The 25,120-nt window shown below is 34.6% G+C and overlaps 5 protein-coding genes across 5 annotated transcripts; 2 read left to right on the plus strand and 3 right to left on the minus strand.

Moving 5' to 3' along the window:
* Positions 1-806: 806 nt before the first annotated feature.
* LOC105785331 (uncharacterized) lies at positions 807-3,020 on the plus strand. Its single transcript, XM_012611382.2, has 7 exons — positions 807-1,081; positions 1,195-1,408; positions 1,506-1,672; positions 1,751-1,875; positions 2,237-2,297; positions 2,507-2,555; positions 2,678-3,020. The coding sequence occupies exons 1-7, from the start codon at positions 917-919 to the stop codon at positions 2,752-2,754; spliced, it is 858 nt and encodes a 285-aa protein (XP_012466836.1). The 5' UTR covers positions 807-916; the 3' UTR covers positions 2,755-3,020.
* LOC105785312 (F-box protein At5g07610) lies at positions 2,938-4,421 on the minus strand. The gene is made up of 2 exons (XM_012611361.2): positions 4,002-4,421; positions 2,938-3,755 (listed from the first exon to the last, which is right to left on the minus strand). Exons 1-2 carry the CDS (start codon positions 4,333-4,335, stop codon positions 3,082-3,084), a joined length of 1,008 nt encoding a protein of 335 aa, XP_012466815.1. The 5' UTR covers positions 4,336-4,421; the 3' UTR covers positions 2,938-3,081.
* Positions 4,422-6,894: 2,473 nt separating this feature from the next.
* On the minus strand, positions 6,895-8,175 carry LOC105785307 (F-box protein At5g07610-like). Its single transcript, XM_052633972.1, has 2 exons — positions 7,959-8,175; positions 6,895-7,832 (listed from the first exon to the last, which is right to left on the minus strand). The coding sequence occupies exons 1-2, from the start codon at positions 8,173-8,175 to the stop codon at positions 6,895-6,897; spliced, it is 1,155 nt and encodes a 384-aa protein (XP_052489932.1).
* Positions 8,176-19,560: 11,385 nt separating this feature from the next.
* LOC105785303 (L-type lectin-domain containing receptor kinase IV.1) lies at positions 19,561-22,041 on the plus strand. The gene has a single exon (XM_012611337.2). The coding sequence runs from the start codon at positions 19,808-19,810 to the stop codon at positions 21,833-21,835; it is 2,028 nt and encodes a 675-aa protein (XP_012466791.1). The 5' UTR covers positions 19,561-19,807; the 3' UTR covers positions 21,836-22,041.
* Positions 22,042-23,033: 992 nt separating this feature from the next.
* LOC105785323 (acid phosphatase 1) lies at positions 23,034-24,788 on the minus strand. Its single transcript, XM_012611370.2, has 3 exons — positions 24,122-24,788; positions 23,829-24,038; positions 23,034-23,373 (listed from the first exon to the last, which is right to left on the minus strand). The coding sequence occupies exons 1-3, from the start codon at positions 24,691-24,693 to the stop codon at positions 23,196-23,198; spliced, it is 960 nt and encodes a 319-aa protein (XP_012466824.1). The 5' UTR covers positions 24,694-24,788; the 3' UTR covers positions 23,034-23,195.
* Positions 24,789-25,120: the final 332 nt, after the last annotated feature.

Here is a 25,120-nt window from a genome sequence, read left to right on the forward strand (position 1 = left end):
CTTTAAATTTGAAAAATATAAAAATTTGATAACGTGACAATTTGATATCGGTGCTTTTCAAGTGTGATGAGTGGATGTTATATACAATATTCTAATTAAATCAATTAAATTACTAATTTTTGAATTGATAGGTTTGATTGGTTCAATTGTTAGATTAATAATTAAATAAATAATTAAAATTCATAAAAATAAGAAAATAAAAACTATTAAATCGGTCTAACTTTTTAACAATTGATTTTTGTCTCATTTTGATTTTTATTGGTTTCGATTAGTTTTTTTTTAATCGGTTTAGCTTTTTGTTTGGAACAGTAAATAAGTTAATTCTCAATCTAATTAGTCCAATCAATCAATTTTATTATGTTTCAAGAATGGTCATATAATTAAATTTTGACGAGATTCATACTTAGAGACTAAAGTAGATTTCGTTATCAAGTTCAAGTATCTAAGTGAACAAAAAATAGAGGTAACAAAGTGTACCTGACGAAATTCATGTTTAAAAATAAAAATAGATTTAATTGTCAAATTTAAATATCAAAATAAACAAATATATATATATATATATATATATATATATATATATATATAAAAGTAACAAAGTAGACTTTGATTGTCAAATTTAACGAAAAAAAAATCCTTGAAAAAAATTCTTATTCTGATTTTCTTTTATGAATTATTACATTTTAAATATTTTATACGTTTATATTATTATATTTTTTGGGTGACGTGGATAAATCTGGTGTTGGTATCGAGGTTGTTTGATCAGTTAATATGCACCGCACGATTTACTGACTTTTCCTCTCTATCGTTTTCGAGTGTGGCTCAGTTACAGTTAGCGAGGGTTTAGGGCTTTGAAAGCTGAAGCAATACCCCCTTTGGATTGTAAAAAGAAATCAGATTTCATTTCTCAAAAAGAAAAATGCTACCTCGATGGAGCAGAGCTTTAATCCATCTCTCAAAGCTACGATCATTCAATTCCATTGAATTAGGCAAAGATTTCAGTTTGATTCATCGCCAAAGCTATGCAGCTGTGGCACCTGCACCTGCTCCTTCTGCTGATTCCTTCCCACCTGCCAAATCATCGGTAACATCTTTTATTTTCTCTCAAAAAATATACCCAATATGAATTTATACCAATACATCTCTTCAAGATCTTTTATTGGGTTGTTTATGATCTGGATTTTTATTTTTGGATAGGCAAATTTGGATAAAATGTTTTGGTCTAAGCCTTGTTCATTGGCTTTGGCCCCAGATTCTCCCCTTAGAGTGGAAGACCCAAAGTATGAAGGCATTAGGCGTATTGTTCTCAAGATGATGCTTTTCTATAGTAAACAAAGCAAGTCAATTCGAGGGGCTAATGTTATATATAGGCGTGTCCTTTCCCAAGTTGATAAACCTGCTATTTATGAAGGTCTCTATCCTCTTTTATTTTTATATATATGAAAACTTCTATTAAATTTTTGGGTTTTCCTTTTGTTGGCAGTAACATTGGTCTTTTTTATGTGCAGTATTTAGCTTGGAGAAGACATTCAGGATGACGTTTTCACTGCTTGTACTTCATATGTGGCTCTGCTTACGCCGGTTGAAAGCTGAAGGAAAAGATGGTGTTGAATTAGGACAATACGTCTATGAGATATATAATCATGATGTTGAGCTCAGAGTATCTAAAGCTGGAGTATGTTGATCTGCTGTTATATCGCTTGAGACTTGAATAGTTTTTGTGAAGCTAGTTTTATTATCTTTGAAATGGCAGGTTAACTTACTTTTGACGAAATGGATGAAAGAATTGGAGAAGATATTCTATGGAAATATTGTTGCTTATGATGCTGCCTTGCTTCCGGAGGCTACACACGAGGAGCTAACAGAGGTTATATGGAGGTAAGATCTTTATTGGAACTTATTCCAGTCATTTATGGTTGTCCTCATTGCAACTTCTCTTTTAATTCTATGCCTGTGCAAGGAAGATTAGTTTTGTTTAATAATTTATATGCCTGCCATTTTGAACTACAGTAACTACATGTGTAATTTGTTATACCGAAACTTGGTGATTCCCAGTGGATAGCCATGAAAGTATGGAATTAGACTTGGTCCCTTTTTCAGTTTGGGTGGTACAATGAAGTTGTAGCCACTCTCAGTCCTTCTGAGGCTTATCAAACCCGATCTTACTTGCATCACCATTTGGTGTACATTTTTGGCAATGAATTTACTCAGGTTCAAACATTGGTTTGGAATTTTGCAGGAATATCTTTTCTGATGATGGAACATCCAAGCCAGATGCTGCCGCGTTACATACAGTCCAGGCATGTTCCCATCTCTTCTTTTATGCCATTGTAATTAACAGTTATGTAGGATGTGGTGTTGGTTTGTTAGGTATTTTCTTTAGTTCCTTTTTGAAATGCCAATCTATCCATATTTTAACCTTTTGGAGAAGAACGACTGTGCTCATAACATGAAATACAGTATGAACAATGTAAGTTTATTTTGAGTTGATTTATGTTTTTGTCTGTAGGCGATGGCAAGGTATGTTCGTCGTGAAGTCAGTTGCCTCTCGTTAACTGGTAGGCTATTTTTTATCAGTCCAACTAACTAATTGACGGTGATTATTATTGGGAACTTTGAGTTTATGATGTTGAATCCAATGTCTTCAAACTTAATCTAAAATTTGGGATTTAATTTGCAGATAAAGAAGCCATGTTTTCTGGGAACTTCATGTTCACCCCATTGGAGAGTAGCTCAGCTGATTCAGTCAGAAGGTAGAAAATGGGAAGAAGCTGATGTGGGGAAAGAGGGAAAATATTTGAAAGAAAGGAATAATGGTGGCTCGTGCTAATCTAATATGCTTGTAAAGGCTTCATTATATCACAGTTAAAAGTGAAACTGTTTGCTAGCATTTGTTTATTTCATACAGCAATAGAATTGATGGAAAAAGATATGGATGCATTCTTGTAGCATTAATTGCAAATTATGCAATCAAGTTTGATTTGTAATACCTTTAATATCTAAGATTCTGTTTGTTTTGCATATATGTATATATAGGTGCAGACATGCATATATAAATATATATACTATGTAATAAGTAATCCTTCATACAGGAGAGAGAGTTTGGATGAAATGATGAGCCCAAAAATATGTCAAGGAAATCAAAACAGGGCTGCCCTTATAACCATTTTCATCTGCATCTAAATCACAAATCTTCTTGAAGCTGCCATCCTTTAGATTGTAGTGTATAGCCTTCTCAGGTATATGCAGCACCATGTATGATTCTTCATCATCTGCTTCCCTAACAATACAAAGAACCGAAAAGACATAATAATTCAAATCCGAAGGAACGGAATATGTCCGTACCATTCCTGGATATGCAACTGTTAGTAGATCAAGATTAATGTTATACTTCACAAACCATCCAGAGTAATCACTCTCAATCTCGTACACACAGAATCGAGTTGTTGGAGGTTGGTATATTTCGATAAGATGCAAATGGTTTTGAGATTCACCGAAATACCGACACCGCCTAAGGTCTTCCCAATCATCGGGAATTGGAGGCATTGGCAAATCTCGAAGTTCCTCGTCTTGGACGTTGAAATAAAAAGAAGTATTGTTCCATGCACCAAGCCAATGAATGGCACCATTGCAAAACACCCCACCACCAAACTCAGTGTTGACATGGGCAAGGAAAGGCTTACCGGAGAGTCTCCAGGAACGAGTTTGGGACGAGTATATTTCGATTTGTTGGCTCACGAAGTTCGAGTCTGGATCATCTGAAATGTTGAGCCATGGGTCAGGGTCTCGGACGCAGACAACTTTATAGTGAGGCGACTTGGTATGATCAAATGCTAAGCTCAAACTATATACAATTCTAGCATCCTGCGGGTTAGCTGGTAGAGCAATCATAACAAATTGTTTGGTTGTAGGATTATAAATGTAATAATCATAATTGGATTTGTCGACATAACGGAAGCTACTACATAATAGCAATCCATTGCATGATTGCACAACTTTCAAACCTGATGGGTGGTTAATGAAATCCAGATACTTAAAGGGAGCATCATCAGCTGATGATTTGTTTCCAAGAGGGATGAAGCCATATTCAGGTTTGTTGGCTGGAGAACCCAATTTCCGCATGACGAGGCCCGATATGTCAGGAAAAAGACGGCAAGAGAATTCGGGATCGGAGATGATAGAGTGCCAGGTTTTCGAAACCGATTTAAATCGGAGAAGAGATTTAACAGGTAAACGAACTAAAATCTGTATGAGAAGATCATAGTTATTGGCAATGGTCTCAGCATTTTGAGAATGTTTTCGGACAATTCGCATCCGAGGTCTCTTCCTAGAGAGCATATTTTAAAGAGTATTCGAATACTGAATAAGATTGAAAAGAAATTGTCTCATGTGTCAACACATTAAAGCTATATATGTAGAAATATGATAAAGTTGCTTTCTCAATGCTCCTCTTCAAGCAATGGAGTAGTTTTAATTGACTTGCAAGGATTATAAACAAATTAGGAATTGGTCAGTTGTTGATTTTAAATTCTGGAAAATCCATTTATAATATATGATATTTTATTCTTTTTTTTGTTTCGTTGAAGTTTTAATTTTCTATATATATATTTGGGCGGAACTAAGGGACTGACAATGGCCGGCCCTAAAAAAATTTTACCTTTAGTTCTTTTATAACTTTAAAATTTTAAACTAGTATATGGTAAAATTACACTTTGACTTCTCAAAATGAGAAAAAATTGATTTAAACCTTTAAACTTATAAAGATATATGCCATTAAAATAGTGAAATTTCATTTTGCTATAGTAAAATATACAAATTAATTCCAGCCCTCAAAATTTTTTCTAGCTTCACCCATATATATATATATATATATATTAATTAATACGCTGTCTGCAGTCAATGTACTACTTACAAAAGGTCCTTGTATGACATGACATACTCATTTGTAGCTTAGCACAAATTATTGCATTTAAATCGACTTGATTTCATACCCTATTCACTAATTACATGCAATACTATGCGTTTAAGTTAGAATGTTATGTGAACTTATCACATTTTTAAAATGTTAGGTCATATTTTAAAATTGGTTAAAATATGCCATAAGTTTTTGCACCCTTTGAAAATTTGAAATTTATCCTTGTAGTTTTATTTTTAGGAATTTAATACCTTTACTTTCATATTTCAAAATTCAGGTCTAATTATTAACGATGTTAAAATTATTTTGCTAAATTCAAGTTCATTACAATGTTATTTTTGTAGTTATATGGCTACTAAGTGAACATTTTATTTATTTCAAAATGTCACCCCAGCAAATTTAATAAAAAAATTAACAATGCTAACAATTGGACTTGAATTTTGAAATCTGAAAAGTAGAAGGACTAAATTCGAGAATAAAAGTACAAACACTAAATTTCAAATTTGTGAAGAGTATATGGATTTATGACATATTTTAATCAAGTCTAACTCATAATGATAAATTTAGCCCTCAACGTTTATATCTTTTTTCAATTTGGTATTTGTTATGTTTTTTTAAGCTCAATTTGACCCTCAACCTTTCAAAAAGAATCAAATTACTTGTATTTTAAAAATAAAAATACCAACTAAAACATTAAATTTTTAACCTTAAGGGTGGTTAATGAAATCAAGATGAATAGAGAGGTAGCATCATGGGTTGATGACATGTTTCGAAAAGGGATGAAGCCATATTCAGGTTTGATGATTGGAGAACTCGATTTCTACATGATGAGGCTTGATACGTCGAGAAAAAGGCAACAAGAGAATTTGGGATCGGAGGTGACGGAGATTTAATAGGTAAACAAGCAAAAATATGCATCAGAAGATCATAGTTATTGGCAATAGCCTCCGCATTAGGGGAATGTTTGTCGGATCTCGTCAATTCTATCCGAGGCCACTTCGTGGAGAGCACACTAGAGAGTATCCGAATACCCAACAGGATTGAAAAAAGAATTGCTTCACGAATCAACAGTTTCAAGCAATATATAAACACAATGGAGAGAAGAAGTTTAGTCAGATATTACATAGCCAATGAAAAACATTGATAATGAGGCACATGGGTGCCTTGTCATAAAACACATTGGGTGTATGTATGGATGTATGGATGGATGGTTGAATATACAATTAAGGATTTGCTATGATATGATAAAATGCAATTAGTCAACTATCACAATGACAATGCTGTTGCTGTCCAAGGAAGGAGACAGAATTAACAAGCCAATAAACATGGAGCTAGAATTTTTATGACCACAAGATCAATTTTCCAAAATTGAGCTTAAGAAGAGTTTAGGGATTGTTAATGTAATTTACCCATAACACATTCCATTCAATCTTGGAAAAAAAATTATCAATTCATTTTTACTAGGATAGCATTGGAGACAATTGTAAGCATGGCTGAATTTGGTGAATGTAACATTTTTAGTAAGTCTCTATTAACCAACTTGATTAAACCTAAAATTTTATTTTATCATTTATTGAGAATTGATCTGCATAAACAATGAAAGAAAAAAATAGAGAAAATCGAACACACAAATTTTACATAAAAAAAATTTAGTTAAGAGTAAAAACTCACGGACAAAGAGTACAAGATAGAGAAAATAACCTAAATAAACAAAATCCAAAACCTGAATACAAAGCTCTCTCAAAATCTATTCCAAAAGCTCTTCATCAAATATCATGCAAGAGATATTCCGTTAACTCTCTAAATAGGATTACAAATGCTCGTCGGAACGTCGTCCGTCGCGTCATCGTGCTCCTCCTCATTATCGCATCGATTCTGTTTTTTTTTTTTATTTGCCCGAAAATGCAAAACACACCCCACTTTAAAAATTCAAGCAATAAAATTTATATATAATTTGGCAGGATGAAAAGTAATAATAAATTTTATTCTCGAGATTGTTGTGATACAGGAGATAGAGTTTGAATGAATTCACCAACACAACAATAGGCCAATAAAATCAAAGCAGGGCTGCTCCTATACTCAGCTTCATTTGCATCCAAATCACATATTTTCTTGAAGCTGCCATCTTTTAGACTACACCGAATAACCTTCTCAGGTATATGCAATACCATGTATGATTCTTCATCATTTGCTTCCCTAACAATGTAAAAAATGGAAAACGCGTAATAATTCAAATCCGAAGGATCCCAATAAGTCCTTACCATTCCTGGATATGCAACTATTAGTGGATCAAGGTTAATGTTATACTTCACAAACCACCCAGAGTAATCACTCTCAACCTCATACACACTGAATCGACTTGTTGGAGGTCGATATATTTCAATAAGATGCAAATGGTTTCGAGATTCCCCGAAATACAGAACCCGCCTAAGGTCTTCCCAATCATCGGGAATTGGAGGCATTGGCAAATCTCGAAGTTCCTCGTCTTCGACGTTGAAATAGAAAGAAGTATTGTTATATGCACCAAGCCAATGAATGGTACCATTGCAAAACAGCCCACCACCAAACCCAGTGTTGACATGGGAAAGGAAAGGTCTACCGGAGAGTCTCCAGGAACGAGTTTGGGACGAGTATATTTCGATTTGTTGGCTCACATAGTTCGATTCTGGATCATCCAAAATGTTGAGCCATGGGTCGGGGTCTCGAACACATACAACTCTATAGTGAAGTGACTTGGTTGGATCAAATGCTAAGCTCAAACGACATACAACTCTAGCATTCTGCAGGTTACTTGGTAAAGGAATAGTAACAAATTGTTTGGTTGTAGGATTATAAATGTAATAATCATAATTGAAATTGTTGTAATAACGGGAGCTACTACATAATAGCAATCCATTGCATGACTGCACAACTTTCAAACCTGATGAGTGGTTAATGAAATCCAGATACTTAAAGGGAGCATCATCAGTTGATGATTTGTTTCCAAGAGGGATGAAGCCATATTCAGGTTTGTTGACTTGCTAACTTAATTTGCACATGATGAGACCTGATATGTTGAGAGAAAGGCGACGAGAGAATTCGGGATCGGAGATGATAGAGTGCCAGGTTTTCGAAACAGATTTGAATCGAAGAAGAGATTTAACAGGTAAACGAACTAGAATCAGTATCAAAAGATCATAGTTGTTGGCAATGGCCTCAGCATTTTGAGAATATTTATCGGATCTTCGGACAATTCGTATGCGAGGTCTTTTCTTGGAAAGCATGTCTTGGAGGGTATTCGAATGGAAGAAAGAAAGAAAAGAATGACTTGTCTCATGTATCATCACTTTGAAGCTATATATATAAATAGAAATATGACAAAGCTGCTTTCTCAGTACTCCTCTCAAAGCAATGGAGAAAAGAAGCTTAGTTTGAAGATTTCTGTGTACGCCTGGAATCATTGACTTGCAAGGTTTATATAAACAAACTAGAAAGGGGGTCGATTGTTGATTTAAAACTCTAGAAAATCCATTAATAAAATATGATAGTTGATTCCTTTGTAACATGTCTATTAATTCCATGCCTGAGTAAGGAAGATAAGCAGTGTTAAATAATTGACATGCTTGCCTATTTGCCTATGGTTATAACTTTTTATTCTGGCCATGAAATTATGATGCAAGACTTCAACAATATATAGTCTAGTAATCTTTGTGACTTGGGTTTGGAGCCGTTTCTGAAAGTTACTCATACTAAGTAGTTCTTTAAGAAAACTTTTACAACTACTCATGGAATAGGACCTGACATTGGCGTGACGGTGGGTTGTTGAATAAGCTGTTGTACCAAAAGAAAGATAACTTCTCCCAGTCAAATCAGAGCTAGATAAAGAAGGTAGAAGAGCTGTGTGAATGGAAAAGATAGAAGTAAAGGAAAGTGCGACGAATTTTCGATGAATATACTTGGGTATAGATGGAATCAGATTAGGGGGAGGCTTAATTTCTTACAGGGGACTTGGTAACATCCAGGATGGCGTTGAAGCCAGTGACCTTTAATATGTACGGTCTGGCATGTGGAAACTGGCGTTGGATAATTGTTGAAACAGAATAGCAGCAAACATGAGCAAACATGATCAGCAAGAAAGGAAGTCAGTATCTTTCATTCAACAATTTGAAATTATATTGAAAGTTACAAACTAATTTGACAGTAACCTAAACTTATAACTGCTCCCACTAATTTGTCTAATTGTAAACTAAATAATACATAAGCAAAGCTGAACAAGTCAGCTATTACATCCATCAGTTTCAAATCAAAAACTTACTGTTGAAACAGAATAGCAGCAAACATGAACAGCAAGAAAGGAAAACGAATGAGCAAAAAAACGTAATTGAAAAGGAAGTCATTATCTTTCATTCAACAATTTCAAATTATATTGAAAGTTGCAAACTAATTTGACAGTTACCTAAACTTATAACTGCTCCCACTAATTTGTCTAATTGTAAACTAAATAATACAAAAGCAAAGCTGAACAAGTCAGCTATTACATCCATCAGTTTCAAGTCAAAAACTTACTAACTTTAGATATCAAGTTACATGCTAACTTGATCACATTACAAAAGAACAAAATGAAACAAAATAAACAGACTGCTTCTTGTTCTGCTCCAATGTTGGTCTGCTGCTACAGCTTCTTGGTTACTTGTTGCATTGCAGTCCATGCTCAACACTCCTCCTTGGACTGTAGGCAACAAACACCAATTAAATCTCTCAAGCTTTAGAACCTTGCTGCACCAAGAGGCTTTGTTAAAATGTTAGCCAATTGGTCTTGTGAGCTGCAATGAATGAGACCTACTTCTTTGGATTGTAAAGCTTCTCGAACAAAATGAAACTTAAGCTTAAGATGTTTGGTTTTGCCATGAAAAACTGGATTCTTGGCTATGGCAACTGCTGACGGGTTGTCCACCATGATTTCAATAGGTTCAAGTTGTTTCTCATTCAAATCACATAGCAATTTTTTAAGCCAAATGGCTTGGCTTACTGCAGCTGTAGCTGCTATGTATTCAACCTCAGTTGTTGACTGAGCAACTGTCTGCAGCAGAAAACTCCTGAGCCAAGTGTAAAGAAATATCCCGAGGTACTTCTCATGTCATCAACAGATCCAGCCCTGTCACTATCTGAATAACCAATCAGTTCTAACTCACTTCCTTCATTGAACATGACTCCAAACCTCAAAGTTCCTTTGACATACCTGAGTATCCTCTTAACTGCCTTCAAATGAGTTATATTGCAGCAGTGCATGAATCTGGACAATAGACTAACTGCATGCATGAAGTCAGGTCTGGTTGCTGTTAAGTAGAGCAAGCAACCAATTAGGTTTTTGTACTCCCTTTCATCGACTCTTTCTTGACCTCCAAAGCTGGTCAGTTTCTCCCCTTGAGCTAGTGGTGTACTCACTGTTTTACAATTTTCCATATGAAATTTAGTGAGAATCTTCAAGGAAAATGCATGTTGACTGATAAAAATGCCTTGATCATACTGGTTTACTTCCATACCAAGGAAGTAAGTCATGATTCCCAAGTCTGTCATGTCAAACATATCTTGCATTTTTTCTTTGAAATCCTGAATCAAGTCAACCTTGCTTCCAGTCACCAGTAAATCATCCACATAGATTGAGACAATCAGCAAAGTTTCATCTTTAGTCCTTTTTACAAAGAGAGTTGGCTCACTCAAACTTTTCTCAAAACCGAGCCTAGACAGGTAAGCATCTATCCTGTCATACCAGGCTCGAGGTGCTTGTTTCAGGCCATAAAGAGCTTTCTTCAGCCTGGAAACTTTGTCCTCTTCTCCTTGGACTTTAAAACCATCAGGCTGTTCAACATATATTTCTTCCTTAAGAAAGCCATTTAAAAAGGCTAATTTAACATCAAGTTGATGAATTCTCCAATGCTTCTGTGCAGCTAAAGCAAATAGAAGCTTCATGGTGTCTAGCCTTGCCACTGGAGCAAATGTTTCAACAAAATCAATGCCAAACTGTTGGCTATACCCTTTTACCACAAGCCTTACCTTGTGTTTATTTAAAGAGCCATCAGCATTGAATTTGGCTCTAAAAACCCACTTGACACCTATGACCTTTTTCTTATCAGGTATATCTACCAGATCCCAAGTGTCATTTTTGTGGATCATATCAATTTCAACTTCCATGGCCTTCTTCCAGCTCTTGTTTCTTGCAGCTTTTTCATATCTCGGAGGCTCAACTATGGCCACATTGCATCTTTGATAGATGTCAGTAATGGACCTGGTCCCTCTTACAGGAGAATCATCCACATTTTCATTGCTGACTTCATTTTCTGCTAATTCTAAGCTGTTGTCGATTGGATCTTCATCAAACTGACTTGAATCTGAACCATCCAAGCTTAAAAACTTTCCTTCATCAAACTTGACATCCCTGCTTACCAAAATCTTATTGGTCGAGGGATCAAATATGCTGTAGCCCTTTTTGGTGCTGCTGTAGCCAACAAATATGCCAAGAGTTAACCTTTTCTCAAGCTTAGTTCTTCTTTCTGCAGGTACAAGAACATAACACACACATCCAAACACCTTCAAATGAGAAACAGTTGGCTTAAGACCATGCCATGCTTCATAGGGAGTTTTTTCCTTCACAGCATGTGTTGGTAGCTTATTGAGCAGGTACACAGAGGTGTTGACTCCTTCAGCCCAAAATGTGCTTGGAAGTTTGCTTTGAAATAGTAAACATTTAGCCATGTTCATCACTGTTCTGTTCTTCCTCTTACACACTCCATTTTGCTGAGGAGTATACACTGTGGTTAACTGATGATAAATCTCAGACTGCTCACATAGCTTCTGAAATCTTTCAGACAAGTATTCAGAGCCATTGTCTGTCCTCAAAGCTTTAATTTTACAGCCAGTTTGATTTTCAACTAAAGCCTTGAATTTTTCAAAGACTTCAAACACTTCTGACTTCTGTTTCATAAAATAAACCCAGCAAAATCTGGTCAGATCATCTATAAATAACACAAAGTACTTACTGCCATTGAGTGAAGGAGTCTTCATTGGTCCACAAACATTAGAGTGCACCAATTCAAGCCTTTCTCTAGCCCTCCATGCCTGGTTAATTGGAAAGGGCAGCCTAGCCTGCTTACCAAGTTGGCACATTTCACAAACAGCCTCACTTGCCTCAACCTTGGTCATGTCCTCTGCCAAATTTAGCTTGTGCAACAAATCAAGTGACCTGAAATTGACATGGCCTAATCTTTTATACCATAAACCATCATTATTAGTTAAGCCTACATAAGCTTTTCTCTCAAGCTGGCTTACATCAAGCATGAAGCACTTGTCTGCCATTGGTGCTGAAACAATTTCTACTCCATGAGTATCATTAATAACACAAGAATCATTCTTGAAAACTAGTGAGTAGCCTTTTTCAACCAACTGACCTACACTAAGTAGGTTCTGATCTATATCAGGTACATAAAGCACATCTGAAATAACTTTGTTACCTGAACCAGTGTTGATCACCACATCACCTCTGCCTTTGGCTTCAATCAGATTCCCATTGCCTATCCTAACCTTCGAGTTAAAGCTCCTATCAATGTCTTTGAACAAGCTTTCATCAGCTGCCATGTGATGCGAGCAGCCACTATCCACAAGCCAACTACATTTGATTTTGCTTATGGTTGCAAAACATGAGGCAGTAAAGACATGGTCCTCTTGAGCCTGTAAATCCTCAGTAGTCTTCGCTTGTATTTGCTGAGTTTGTGCCTTTTCTTGACTTTTACAAATCTTCTCATGATGGCCATACTGCTTACACTTTTTGCACCGAATATCTGGTCTATTCCAGCAGTATTTCTCCAAATGATTAGTTTTCTTGCAGTGAATGCATGGTGGGAACCTCATTCTCCCTGTGTCTCTTCTTGTTTTCTCCCTTCTATCAAACCAATGCTTTTTTGTTTTCTGACTTGAACTTGAGCCTTCTCTAGCCTTTGCTTGAAAGGCTCCTTCAGGATGCTCATCTTGCCTATTAGCTCTCATTTGCTCAAGTGCATAAAGGGAATTCACCAGCTCAGACAAAGAAATGGTTGTGAGGTCCTTCGAGTCCTCCAATGAGGAGATTTTCGACTCAAACCTCTCAAGGAGAGTTGTGATAACCTTCTCTACGACCCTACTATCACTAAAGTCCTCTCCTAGGAGCCTAATGTTATTAACAGTGGCCATGATCCTATCAGAGTATTGTTTAATAGACTCTGATTCTTTCATTTTTAAATTCTCAAACTCCGTTCTAAGATTGATTACTTGTTGTTGCCTTGGCTTGTCTGATCCCATAAACTCCTCATTCAACCTCTTCTATGCTTGCTTAAGTGAATCACAGGCCATGATCCGAGTGAAGATCACATCAGACACTCCATTCTGCAGGCAAGCCATTGGTTTGTGCTTCTTGGCTTTCTCATCACTATGCTGCCTTATCTGTGCAATTGTTGGATTTGCTCTCAATGGAGGTGGCTCAACATCACTTTCAACTACACTCTACAGATCATGTGCTTGGAGGTAAGTTTTCATTTTAACTACCCAAATGTGGTAGTTTTCTCCAGCAAATACTGGTGGTGGAGGATGTGTGAAGCTCATGTTGCTGAAACAAGTTTGACAGAAAATGATTTCTTTCTTTTCAAGTTTGTTTTAAACAAAGAAAGGTTCAAACAACAACAGAGGTCCTCAAAGACTAAAGGCTCTGATTACCATTTGTTGAAACAAAATAGCAGCAAACATCAGCAAACATGAACAGTAAGAAAGGAAAATGAATGAGCAAAAAAACATAACTGAAAAGGAAGTCATTATCTTTCATTCAATAATTTGAAATTATATTGAAAGTTACAAACTAATTTGACAGTTACCTAAACTTATAACTGCTCCCACTAAGTTGTCTAATTGTAAACTAAATAATACATAAGCAAAGCTGAACAAGTCAGCTATTACATCCATCAGTTTCAAATCAAAATCTTACTAACTTTAGATATCAAGTTACATGCTAACTTGATCACATTACAAAAGAACAAAATGAAACAAAATAAACAGACTGCTTCTTGTTCTGCTCCAATGCTGGTCTGTTGCTGCTACAGCTTCTTGGTTACTTGTTGCATTGCAGTCCATGCTCAACAATAATGAGTACTATGGTCTGCCACTCACACTAACTTAACGCCTAAACTAAATGCTTTGTAAAAAACGAAAAATTAAACAGTAATTATTATAAAAGAAGAGTACTTTCGAAACCTTTTTAAAATCGACTTTTTATTTTAAAATAAAAAAGTGAGTCATCACCGATCTTTTTTAATTAGGTGTGCTCGGATCACCTCAAAGCTTTGTCATTTTAATAAAATGTTAGATTTATTAAAATTATTTTTGGTCTACAAAAATCCAGGAAATGAGTTCGGGAGCTAGTTACGTATGAGGAATGATTAGCACCCTCATAACGTCCAAAATTGGTACCTAATTGATTACTTGATGTCTTAGTGTCGAGAATTGAAAATTCAAAGAAAATTTAAGATACGATCCCTTCTTGCATGATTGCAAACTAAACTGAATTTTATGGAAAGAGCTTCTTATTTCGAGTCAATCAAGAAAAGGATCATGTCCCGTAAGTTAGGGCACGATATCTCGAATCCTCGAAAATAAGGATTCTCGTTATTTGATTATTACCTAAGTCTTATATATTTTAAAATTTAAAAGGATGCTCGTTTATCTTGGTTCAAGGATAAAGTCATACCCCGTAAGTTAGGGCACTATTTCTCGAATCATTAAACAAAGAACATTGCCTCGGTTTAAAAAAAATCCTTTTTTATGCATCGGGTAAAAATGAATACAACGTTTAATGCAATATGCAATTAATTTATTCAAGTGTTGGTACAAAAATAAACGAATATTTAAACATGTTGCATAATATGGAAATGACAAAAATAGTATAGAATAGCTTACGTGGTCAAAAATGATAACAAAATAATAACACATGGTAGTTGGAATAATTTTAGCCGATTAATAATACTATTTATTATGGCAATAATAGTAAATTAATAAGTGGAACATTAGTAATGACAAAAATGGTAAAATGATAAAAAGTATGATAATGCTATGATCATGGTTGTGTAATATTAGTGAGAACAAAATAAAATATTCATTAGCAAAGATAATCATTTAACAATAACATCAACACTAAAAAATAAAAAAATAAAAACTAAAATGAACTAAAATGAGATGATTAAGAAACTTAAGGATAAAATGCAAGTTATGTAACTTAAAGGACAAAATATAAATAAGGAATTAAAAATGCTGGAAATTAAATAAATAAAAAGGGCAAGATTAAATAAAAGATTCAACCGAAACCATAATAAAATTTTAGGGATAAAATAATAACAATAATAAATAAAAAGGCGAATTAAATAAATGAGGGGTTAAATTGAAATTTAAACAGAACTTAAAGCATAAATTGCGAAATAAATAAGAAAAAGGGAAGTAAAGAACTAAATTGAAAATATAACAAAATTTAGCGCTTAAATTACGAGGAAGCGGAATATAAAGGGTTAAATTAAAATGGAATATAGAAGTTTTGGGACTCAGAAGGCAATTAATCCAATCCGTATCATTCCCTTAGGTTGACAGTAGATCAAAGGACCAAATCGCAAGGGAATCAAAATAACGGGGTAAAAATGAAATAAAATAAAAAAGTACAGGACTAATTTAAAAACATTCTAAAAAGAAGAAGGGCCAAAATGGAAAATAACCCATTCTTCAAAAAAAGCCGGACCTAGAAGAGTTCGGGTCGGGTTGTCGAGCTATGCTTGAAACGATGTCGTTTTGATTGTCTGAAGCCAAGCTCAAAACGTCGTTTTGGGGGCTTATATAAGTAAAAAAAATCCTAAAAAAATCATTTGTAATCTCTTTTAAAAAAAAACTCTCTTCTCTCTTAACACTTTCTCTATATACGACCATAAAGGACGACGGACCTCCTCCGGTGGCCGGAGTTAAAAAAATTTCCCTTTTTTGCACCTATAGGACCCAGATCTGAAGGCAATGCCTTCTAAATTTAGAAAATAATAAATAAATAACAACTTTCGGTCGCTCTTTTTTGAACGCACACCCCTCGTGCCCACTTTTCTGGCGAAGCCCAGGCAGGTTCAAAGGAACCCAAGGGCCTTTCACGTCGAAAAGGGGTCGCTCTTCCTCGGGGACGATGGTCTTACCCATCTACGGTGACGACGCGACGAATCAGGTAAAAGATTTGAACTTTCTATTTTTATTTAATTTCTTTTATATTTTTTGAGAAGAGAAAATAAATAACGAACAAAATGAACTACCTTTTTGAATCTGTTTATTTTTTTTTGTATTCTGTTTCGATTTCTTCGTAAAAAAATACACATGATCGTTATGGCTTTTATAGCAAAAAATATTACAAAATACTCTCTTTTGCTATTTCTTCTTTTCTGCTTCTGTCTTCTTTTGTTCTTTTCTTTTGTAGGAGTTTGTGGCAAGGTTAACGGCGTTGGGAAGGTCGCGCCTTGCCATTTTGATGAAACGATGGCAGGGAGGGATAGTCCTCGGGTGTCGTGTCCGTTGACATGGTAAGGAGCCGCGGCGACTAGGGTTTTTCTTGATTAGTTTAAGTTTTTAGGCTTGGGCTTTTAGGGTTTTTAGGTTAGCAGATTTGGGTTAGGGTAAATTGGGTAATGTATTTGGGCCAATAGATTTTTTTGTAAATGAACGTGTTATTTTTTTTCTTTTTCTTTTTTGTGTTGTTTTGTTTATTGGGCCGGATAAAATTGGCCTATTACAAATACAAAGATTAAGAGAGAAAGAAAGATAGAATAAAAATAAAAAGATGATCCAATTTTCACTTAAATAGAATAAGTTTGTACATTTCCTCTATTTATAAAGCTTCAAGTACCATAAGTTACAAAGCATTAAGGACCAATATTATGATATCCTGTAAATGATTTAGGGGTTACAATTACAAAATAATAAATTTAGGGTTATGGACATTCATTCTTTAAGGGGTTACAAAAGAATAAATTTGAGGGGTTATATACATCCATTTATCGTTGGCCTTAGTAATTAAATGGTAAATTATCTAGTTAATCACCTAACTTTTAGGTGGGTTACTTTCGCCATCCAAAATGAAATCCTTGCAATTTCGTCACTCAACTTTCAAGCCGCTTTCATTTTAGTCATTCAACCATTATATATGTAACAGTTGTTAATTGTATACGTCACATCATGTTTACACTTTCATTTTGGTCACCCAAGTTCTAGGTTGTTTTCATTTTGGTCATCCCAAAAAATATTATTTTTTAAAGTATTGATTGGGGTAAAAAAAATTAAAGATTAAAGTGAAAAACGATAGAAACTAAAATAATGCATTAAAAAATGGTCAAATTGTACTTTTTATTACATTGCCAAAATTCTAAATTTCTTTCTTTTTTCAATATTGAAATTTTAAATTTCAAAACATAAAAATCAATTAAATAAATTGTTGAATTTTTTATCCCTTGACAATGTTAATTGATTTGTTCTTGTAATATTGATATTAATTAAATTAAGCCCTTCTTAATTTTAAAATTTTATTTTATGTTTTCATATTATTCTTAATGAAATTAACTCGATAACTCGTATTTAATAATTGTCTATAAAACTTAAATTTCTTTTTATTATATAATCTCAAATCTTCCGTACTAAGTTAAAAACAAAGAAAACACATTACAATTAATTAAATTAATTGCTTGTTCCTCATTTGGGTAAAGATGTGATGAAAAATTTTGGGTTTTGTTTGACATGGAAGATAATTTTAATTAATTGATACGAGCAATTCAGCCCAATTCAAAGGCTATAATAGAGATGAGCTTAGTTTCCATCAATGTCCAATTACGAGATCTAAATCCAAACAGATAAAGTCAAAACTCAACTTAGTCGTTCAAGACTTTATCACGAAAAAAATTCGAGAAGAATAGTTGAAGTTTCAAGATGATGAATTCTGCAGTAATGATGAATTAGAAGAGACTAATTATGTTTGTGTGCCTAAACTCTCAATCTATGATGATAAGCCCATGTGGAAAATGCTAACAAGCTTAGGCATTTCACTTCAAGAACCCCAATTGATCTCAGAAGCCTAGACGTTTCATATTGAGTTTGAGTTTTAGGCTTAATTTTTATTATATATGAGCCCAAAATTTTATTTATCAACTCTTATTATTTTATTATTATTTTATTCTAAATTTTTTATAATTATTAAGTATTTTAAGTTATTTAGGAATTTTATGTTAACAAGAAAGTTTAGTTTAAAACTACTTCTTGTTTAGATTAAAATTAGATATCTAGTATACTTAGGAGTTTTATTTAGATTTATTTAGCTAGCCTATATATAGGCCTTTGCATTGTACATAATACATACAATTCATTATTATTCTATTTCTCTTTTGAGTTAATAAATTCTCTCTGAGCTTTTCTTTTCAAGCATTTCTCTTGAGTTTCTTTTAGAAGAGTTTTAACAATCATTTTAGACTGTGGGGATCATCTTCAAACTTTTTCTTGCCAATGGTTTTATCTTGGAGGAGAAATTAGAGCCGCTTGAAGGGGGTTGTGGATTCTTCGTGTTTCCAATGCTTCTTAGGACTTTTACATGCCACGTTTTATCTTTCCATTTATCTTCTTTATTGCTTCCTTAATCTTTGATTTATTATTTTATTTTAGTTATTTGTTTTAATTGTTTTATCTCACTTGGATTTAATTTCATTTTAGGTTGCGTAAAAATCCAAGTTTCTTTCCGAACGTCTAGAGTCCTAAGTCAAATCCGCGATTTTGACAAACTTTACGATCCGCTTTTGCGTTCATCCTTCTCATCCTTTATCATTAATTGTGTTAGCATTGATGTCCCAAGCTTATAACAACATTTAAGATAAATTTTTATCTATATTTCTTAAGTCATTTTATAAAAATAATTATTAAAAATTTTGTTAAATATTTTAAAAGCATTTCAAAGACTTGTAAAATTACTCAAAAAAAATGTTTTAAATGTGTTTTAATTTATTTAAATGTTTTTAAGTCAATCCAAAATGTTTTTAAGTGCTTTAAACTCATTTTATACAAGTTTAAGAAGTTGTATTGATACTTGGAGCAAATTCTATTGGTAGAAGTAAGTCAGAGGGCACTTGAAGCATACCTCCAAACTTTTAACTATACTTAAGGGAACTTCTATCAACACAAGCGAGTCAGTAAGCAATTTTTGGATTCCCCTGCACCCACCGATACAATTACCGGTACAAGTTTAAACCCTTGAAACCCTTAAACTTCTACCGATATAAGTTGACTTCTATTGATACATTGGGCTCTAACGGTCACAAGTCTAAAGACTTTTATCGACACAAGTCCACTTGTGCTGATACAAGTATATCTGTAACTGCAAATAAACTCTAATTTAATGCTTCCAATAGCTAGAAGTCATCCCCCAACGGCCATAATCATCCACAAACTTATTCCTTAATATAAATACAAGTTTAAGACATATCAAGAAATAAGAGAGACATATCCAAGCATCAAACACAAGATCATCAGCATAATACCTTTGTTTTCTTCATTTCTCTTGTACAAGATCATCAACATAATGCCCGGTTGCTTCGTTAATTACTTCATCATCGCGAGGTTACATTTGTTTATTGCGAGGGGCTTATTTGCGTGTGGATCATGGCGTTGACACTATGGTCTCCCATGTCCTTATTCTATTTTGATGTGTGACTGACTGTGATTTAACAGCTAAACTAAATATCAAGCTTGCTTTGTGAATGTATATCATAATGGTATTGATATGTGGCTGACAATGCTCAATTTCTGGTTCTTCATGATATACAGATTCTGTGAACTTCCATACTGATCATGGCAGTGTGTTTCAGTTTCAGATTAGCAATTCTTCTGCTAACCCTTATGATAAGCTTAGCAGGCAGCGATGATGTTGAATTCATCTACAATGGCTTCCGGTCAGCCAATCTAACCCTTAATGGCATCGCACAGCTCACTTCCACTGGGCTCCTAAAGCTCACCAGTGAAACCGAGAGAAGCAGAGGCCAAGCTTTCTACCCTCACCATATAAACTTCAAGAACTCAACCAATGGTTCCGTTTCTTCCTTCTCTACCACCTTTGTGTTCGCTATTCTTTCCAAATACCATGGTTTGAGCAGTAACGGAATGGCTTTCGTGATTTCACCGACCAAGGACTTCTCCGGAGCAGGTGGAAGCCAGTATCTCGGACTCTTCAACAAGTCCAGTAACGGAAAAGCTACAAACCACATTGTTGCTGTAGAACTCGACACAGTACAAAGCACCGACTTGAATGACATCAATGAGAATCACGTTGGGATTGATATTAATGGGTTAATTTCTGAAAAAGCTTTTCCAGCTGGATATTATGAGGATGGCAATGGCAGGCGTCAGTTTAGAAACCTGAGTCTGATCAGCGGGAAAAGGTTACAAGTTTGGGTGGAATATGATGGTGTTGGTAAGCGAATGGATGTTACTTTAGCTCCATTTAAAGTTTCTAAACCCAAGACTCCACTTTTATCTTTGCATCGTGATCTCTCTTCAATTGTTAACAATGAGATGTATGTTGGGTTTTCATCCTCAACTGCTACTATTGTCTCATCTCATTATGTATTGGGTTGGAGCTTTAAGATGAATGGTCAAGCAAAAGACCTTACCCTGTCTCAACTTCCAAAGCTTCCTAAACCAAAGAAAATATCAAGGCTTTTGACAATTGGGTTGCCTTTCATTTTAGTGACTGTGATTTTGGTAGCAGTTTCAGGTGTTGTTTATTATACAAGGAGGAAGAGGAAGTTTGCTGAAGTTGTTGAGGATTGGGAGCTCGAGTATGGTCCTCATAGATTCAAGTTTAAAGATCTATACTTTGCTACAAAAGGATTCAAAGACGAGGAGCTATTGGGTGCTGGTGGATTTGGAAGAGTCTATAAAGGAACTCTTCCAACTAGTAAACTTCAGGTTGCAGTGAAAAGAGTCTCACATGAATCAAGACAAGGGATGAAAGAATTCGTGGCAGAAGTCGTGAGTATTGGTCGTCTCCGTCACCGAAATTTAGTTCAACTCTTGGGATATTGCCGACGTAAAGGTGAGCTACTTCTAGTCTATGACTACATGCCTAATGGAAGTCTAGACAAGTACTTGTACAACCAGCCAAAGCTCACCCTTAATTGGAGCCAAAGGTTCAAAGTCATCAAAGGTGTAGCATCAGGATTGCTTTATTTACATGAAGAATGGGAGCAAGTTGTGATTCATAGGGATGTTAAGGCTAGCAATGTTTTGCTTGATAGTGAATTAAATGGAAGATTGGGAGATTTTGGGCTTGCTAGATTATATGATCATGGAACTGAACTACAAACAACACATGTTGTGGGTACAATTGGTTATTTAGCTCCAGAGCATACTCGGACCGGTAAAGCCACACCCTGCACTGATGTGTTTGCTTTTGGGGCATTTCTGCTTGAAGTTGCTTGTGGAAGAAGGCCAATATCACAATCCCCAGTAGATGAAGTCATTTTGGTTGATTGGGTGTATTCTTGCTGGCGCGAAGGTGATATTGTTGAGGCAAAGGATCCAAATTTGGGTTCAAATTATGAATTAGAGGAAGTTGAGTTGGTTTTAAAACTTGGGTTGATATGCTCTCACTCGGAGCCTGAAGCAAGGCCAACCATGCGCCATGTTGTTCAGTTTTTAGAAAGGGATATGGCTTTGCCAGAAATATCATCATTTAGTCTCTCTTCTAGTGGCCTAGCATTTGCCCATCGTGAAGGCCTCGATGAATTTGCCAAGTCCATGTCATATACATCTTCCTTCTCCAAGGGATTCTCCCCTTCTTCTTCTGTTGCACCGTCTATACTTTCCGGTGGCCGATGATTGTAAACTTTTCGTAGGGTTTTTAAAAAACTGTGTCAGAAGTAGTTAGTTTGTGTTGGTGAATCCAAACTTTTCTATTTTAACTTGGGTTTAGGTTTCAAAATTAAATAAAGTTACTAGTATTTATTATTATTATTATTATTATTATTATTATTATTATTATTATTATTTGTCTTATTCAATAATAATGTGTCATGTTATTATTTATTAATGGTGCATGAGACTCATGCATTAATAGTGTATCAATATTCTCCCAAAATGATAAAAATTTATAAAATTAGGTAATTGTGATAAATATATATTATAAAATTTAAATGCATGTAATAAATTATTATAAAATTTAAGAAATTATAATTAAAAATAGTTATAAAATTAAAAGATAAATATTTTAATAAATAAATGAAGACATGAGAAGCAAATTTTCATAAATTGATCTTGAAACCTTAATATATTATTCAATATTTATATTTGGTTTCGATGTTCAATTTGGTACCTGAGTTTTTCCAAATTGATATTTAAGAGTTTTTCTTTCTCCCATACGAACACCTAAGTTTGACGTCAATGTTCAATTTGATACTTGAGTTTTTCTTTTGTCCTAATTACCATTTTTTTTACTAGAGCACACATATTAAAGCCACACTAGGTACCAAATTGAATATTAAAACCAAATATAAGTACCAAAAGATATATTAATCATATTTTTTTAAGAAAAAGTCTATAAAAGTCAAGGTGGGAAGATTTTTGCCAACCTACTAGGGACCAATGCACCGGCCCTATAAATAAATGCTAAAAGCAAAGGGGATGCTTTGGGGATGTGGTCTTGTTTGAATCTGCAGAAGCCAATAGAAACTTTTCAATCTCAGCCCCACCCATACATGGAATGGCAGGCTTAGGAAAACTTTTGGTCTTTAGGTCACTTTCTTCGTGCCAAATATTTACATTTTATATAATTTTAAGTTCGGGTTCAAGACAATTTTAATTTCGTCATTCAAGTCAATTCGGGTTCAAATGATTGATTTTTTTAATATAAAATTGGATTAAGTTTGAGTTCAAATTAATTGAGTTGAATTTTTAAGTTCGGGTTAGAACTAGTTCATGGATTTGGAAAGCCACTGAATCCACAGGTTCGGAGGGCCTTGGATAGAAAATTTCAAGCTCACTCACTATTCCATAATTTTCATAAGATCAAAAGAAACCATAACATACAATCACTCACATTTTCCTTTACTTAAATCATATGTCAATCTTTTTGAGTCTTTTATAGTACAGTCTGGATGTGATTAACAATTCCAGAATTTTCAATGTATTTACAAGAATTATTTCAGACATGGTAAACTAAAAAGCATTTAAAAGGGATTTACTAGGGAATGTAGTACATAGGATTCGGTAACTTGAACGAACGTCTCGATGGGTCGGCGCCCAATAAATCGCTCCATTGATCCCCAGAGTTACCCACAATCCTATATCCCTCTTCTACCATCTCACCCCTTTTCTCCGACTTAAAAACCACCGCTAGCTTGCCGTGCTGTTCCGAGTCCCTGTATGGAACAATAATACGATGATCAGTAGGCGATTACAAACATCAGTAATTCCGGCTTTTGCAGGATAAACAAAACATTCCTAGAAGCAAACATTGCTTCATGAAGTGAAAACTAAGTTGAGAATGAAATTTCAAACATTCAACTTCAATCAGATATAAGCATCGTGCACAGACATTGGCAGTAAAGCCAAAAGCCTCTCACGATTTCACTCCAAGCAGGGAAGGCATGAACAAATATATGGTATAGCCACATCGGGTCCTAATGAAATGAGGAGTCGAGCCCCAACAAGCTTTGGCAAGGCATGAACAAATTTAAAGTCAAACATAACATAAAAACTAGTATCCAACAATTAGAACTCAAAAACCACTAAAAAAACACCATTCCAGTCCAAAAATACTCAGCTAATAGGATCCTATAAATAATGAATCAAAAGAGGTATGATGTTTGTTTACCTTAAAATAAGCTTGTCCCAACGTCGAAACCCTGCTTTGGTAAGATTTTCGATTGTAATAGACTTGAGTTTTTCATTTCGACCGGTGAGTAAGAAAACTTTGAACCCTAAATCTAAAATCTTTTCATAAAGTTTCAGGCTTGGTTCAATTGCTGGTGCCATTCCCTTTTGAACCCACTTATCAAACTCAATAGGATCAAAAATCTCCAATCTGCAAATTATCAATGAAACCCATATTAAAATTTCACACAAAATTCAATTTCCCCCCAATTTCTTAGCAACCAAACAGCTTACCCATAACCATGCTCAATGTAGTAAGGAAGATTGGACAACAAAGTCTCATCAATATCAAAAATCCAAACATCTTTTCCATCTCCACTCAACTCGAGGTTTTTGGCGTAAACCCCAGCCTCACTCGAAACCCTTTCGAGATCCAGTTTATAACCACGACCGATCATATATTCTTTAACATAGCCCAGACATTCCTCGGGAATCGTCTTCCAGGGACTCAAATTGTTGGCTTCGACGGAAAATCTCCAACTGGTACAGTGTAAGTTGAGTTCATCATCGAATTTTTCGTACTGGGTCTCGATATCTTCTGGTTGTATGATTAGTGGTCTGGGGAGAAGATGAGGGTTAAAGTCGGCATCATGAGAGAAAGTGAAGGAACACAAAGAAAAGAGAAGGAAAAGTTTTAAGAAAAGCATGATAAAATAGCGAATGCAGATCGTGAGTTGAAGAGAAAAGAAGAAGAAGAAGAAGAAGAAGAAATCTGGGCAATCAATTGAAGACTCAAAGAGAGATAAGGAAAATTGAATTAAAGAGATATTAATAAAGCTGCTTGCTTTATTTGTGGGTGGATACATGGAGATTAAAAAAGGTGCGTTCCTTTGGAGTTAGGAGAGAGAAAAGAAAAACCCTTTTAAAACAGTAACCTTTGCAGGTTCGAAGAAGAAGAACACAGTTACGTGTTGTTCGAATGCAACAAAGGGGAAGGTTTTTTTATAGTTTAATTCTAACTCAAGTCCTTGTACACATTAAACTTTTGAAATTTTATCCTTTTATGTTAAATTTTTAACTTTTAATAATAAAATATTTAATTTAAAAATAAAATCCAAATGATTATATTAATATATTCAAATTTAATAAATTATTAATTGAAATTTAAAATTTAAATTGTGCAAGTAGGAAGATTAATTTTTTTGAATTAAAAGGAAAGGGACTAAATTTTAAAAGATGGAGAGAGTAAGAGACTGATGGTAAAATTAGACCCTTTTGTTTCCTCTTAAGTGA

This window comes from Gossypium raimondii, chromosome 7 (assembly GCF_025698545.1).
Source record: "Gossypium raimondii isolate GPD5lz chromosome 7, ASM2569854v1, whole genome shotgun sequence".
NCBI lineage: Eukaryota > Viridiplantae > Streptophyta > Magnoliopsida > Malvales > Malvaceae > Gossypium > Gossypium raimondii.

What these genes read in the sequence shown, in the direction of transcription:
- LOC105785323 (XM_012611370.2), bottom strand. Translation starts at nt 24,693, where the DNA reads ATGTATCCACCCACAAATAAAGCAAGCAGCTTTATTAATATCTCTTTA. An exon ending in TACATTGAGCATGGTTATGG is followed by an intron (nt 24,039 to 24,121) that starts GTAAGCTGTTTG and finishes GATAATTTGCAG; the next exon opens with ATTGGAGATTTTTGATCCTA. An exon ending in TGGGACAAGCTTATTTTAAG is followed by an intron (nt 23,374 to 23,828) that starts GTAAACAAACAT and finishes TGTTCCATACAG; the next exon opens with GGACTCGGAACAGCACGGCA.
- LOC105785303 (XM_012611337.2), top strand. Translation starts at nt 19,808, where the DNA reads ATGGCAGTGTGTTTCAGTTTCAGATTAGCAATTCTTCTGCTAACCCTT.
- LOC105785331 (XM_012611382.2), top strand. Translation starts at nt 917, where the DNA reads ATGCTACCTCGATGGAGCAGAGCTTTAATCCATCTCTCAAAGCTACGA. An exon ending in TCCCACCTGCCAAATCATCG is followed by an intron (nt 1,082 to 1,194) that starts GTAACATCTTTT and finishes ATTTTTGGATAG; the next exon opens with GCAAATTTGGATAAAATGTT. An exon ending in CTAACAGAGGTTATATGGAG is followed by an intron (nt 1,876 to 2,236) that starts GTAAGATCTTTA and finishes GGAATTTTGCAG; the next exon opens with GAATATCTTTTCTGATGATG.
- LOC105785312 (XM_012611361.2), bottom strand. Translation starts at nt 4,335, where the DNA reads ATGCTCTCTAGGAAGAGACCTCGGATGCGAATTGTCCGAAAACATTCT. An exon ending in TTTCATTAACCACCCATCAG is followed by an intron (nt 3,756 to 4,001) that starts GTTTGAAAGTTG and finishes TCAACATTTCAG; the next exon opens with ATGATCCAGACTCGAACTTC.
- LOC105785307 (XM_052633972.1), bottom strand. Translation starts at nt 8,175, where the DNA reads ATGCTTTCCAAGAAAAGACCTCGCATACGAATTGTCCGAAGATCCGAT. An exon ending in CCTTTCTCTCAACATATCAG is followed by an intron (nt 7,833 to 7,958) that starts GTCTCATCATGT and finishes ACCACTCATCAG; the next exon opens with GTTTGAAAGTTGTGCAGTCA.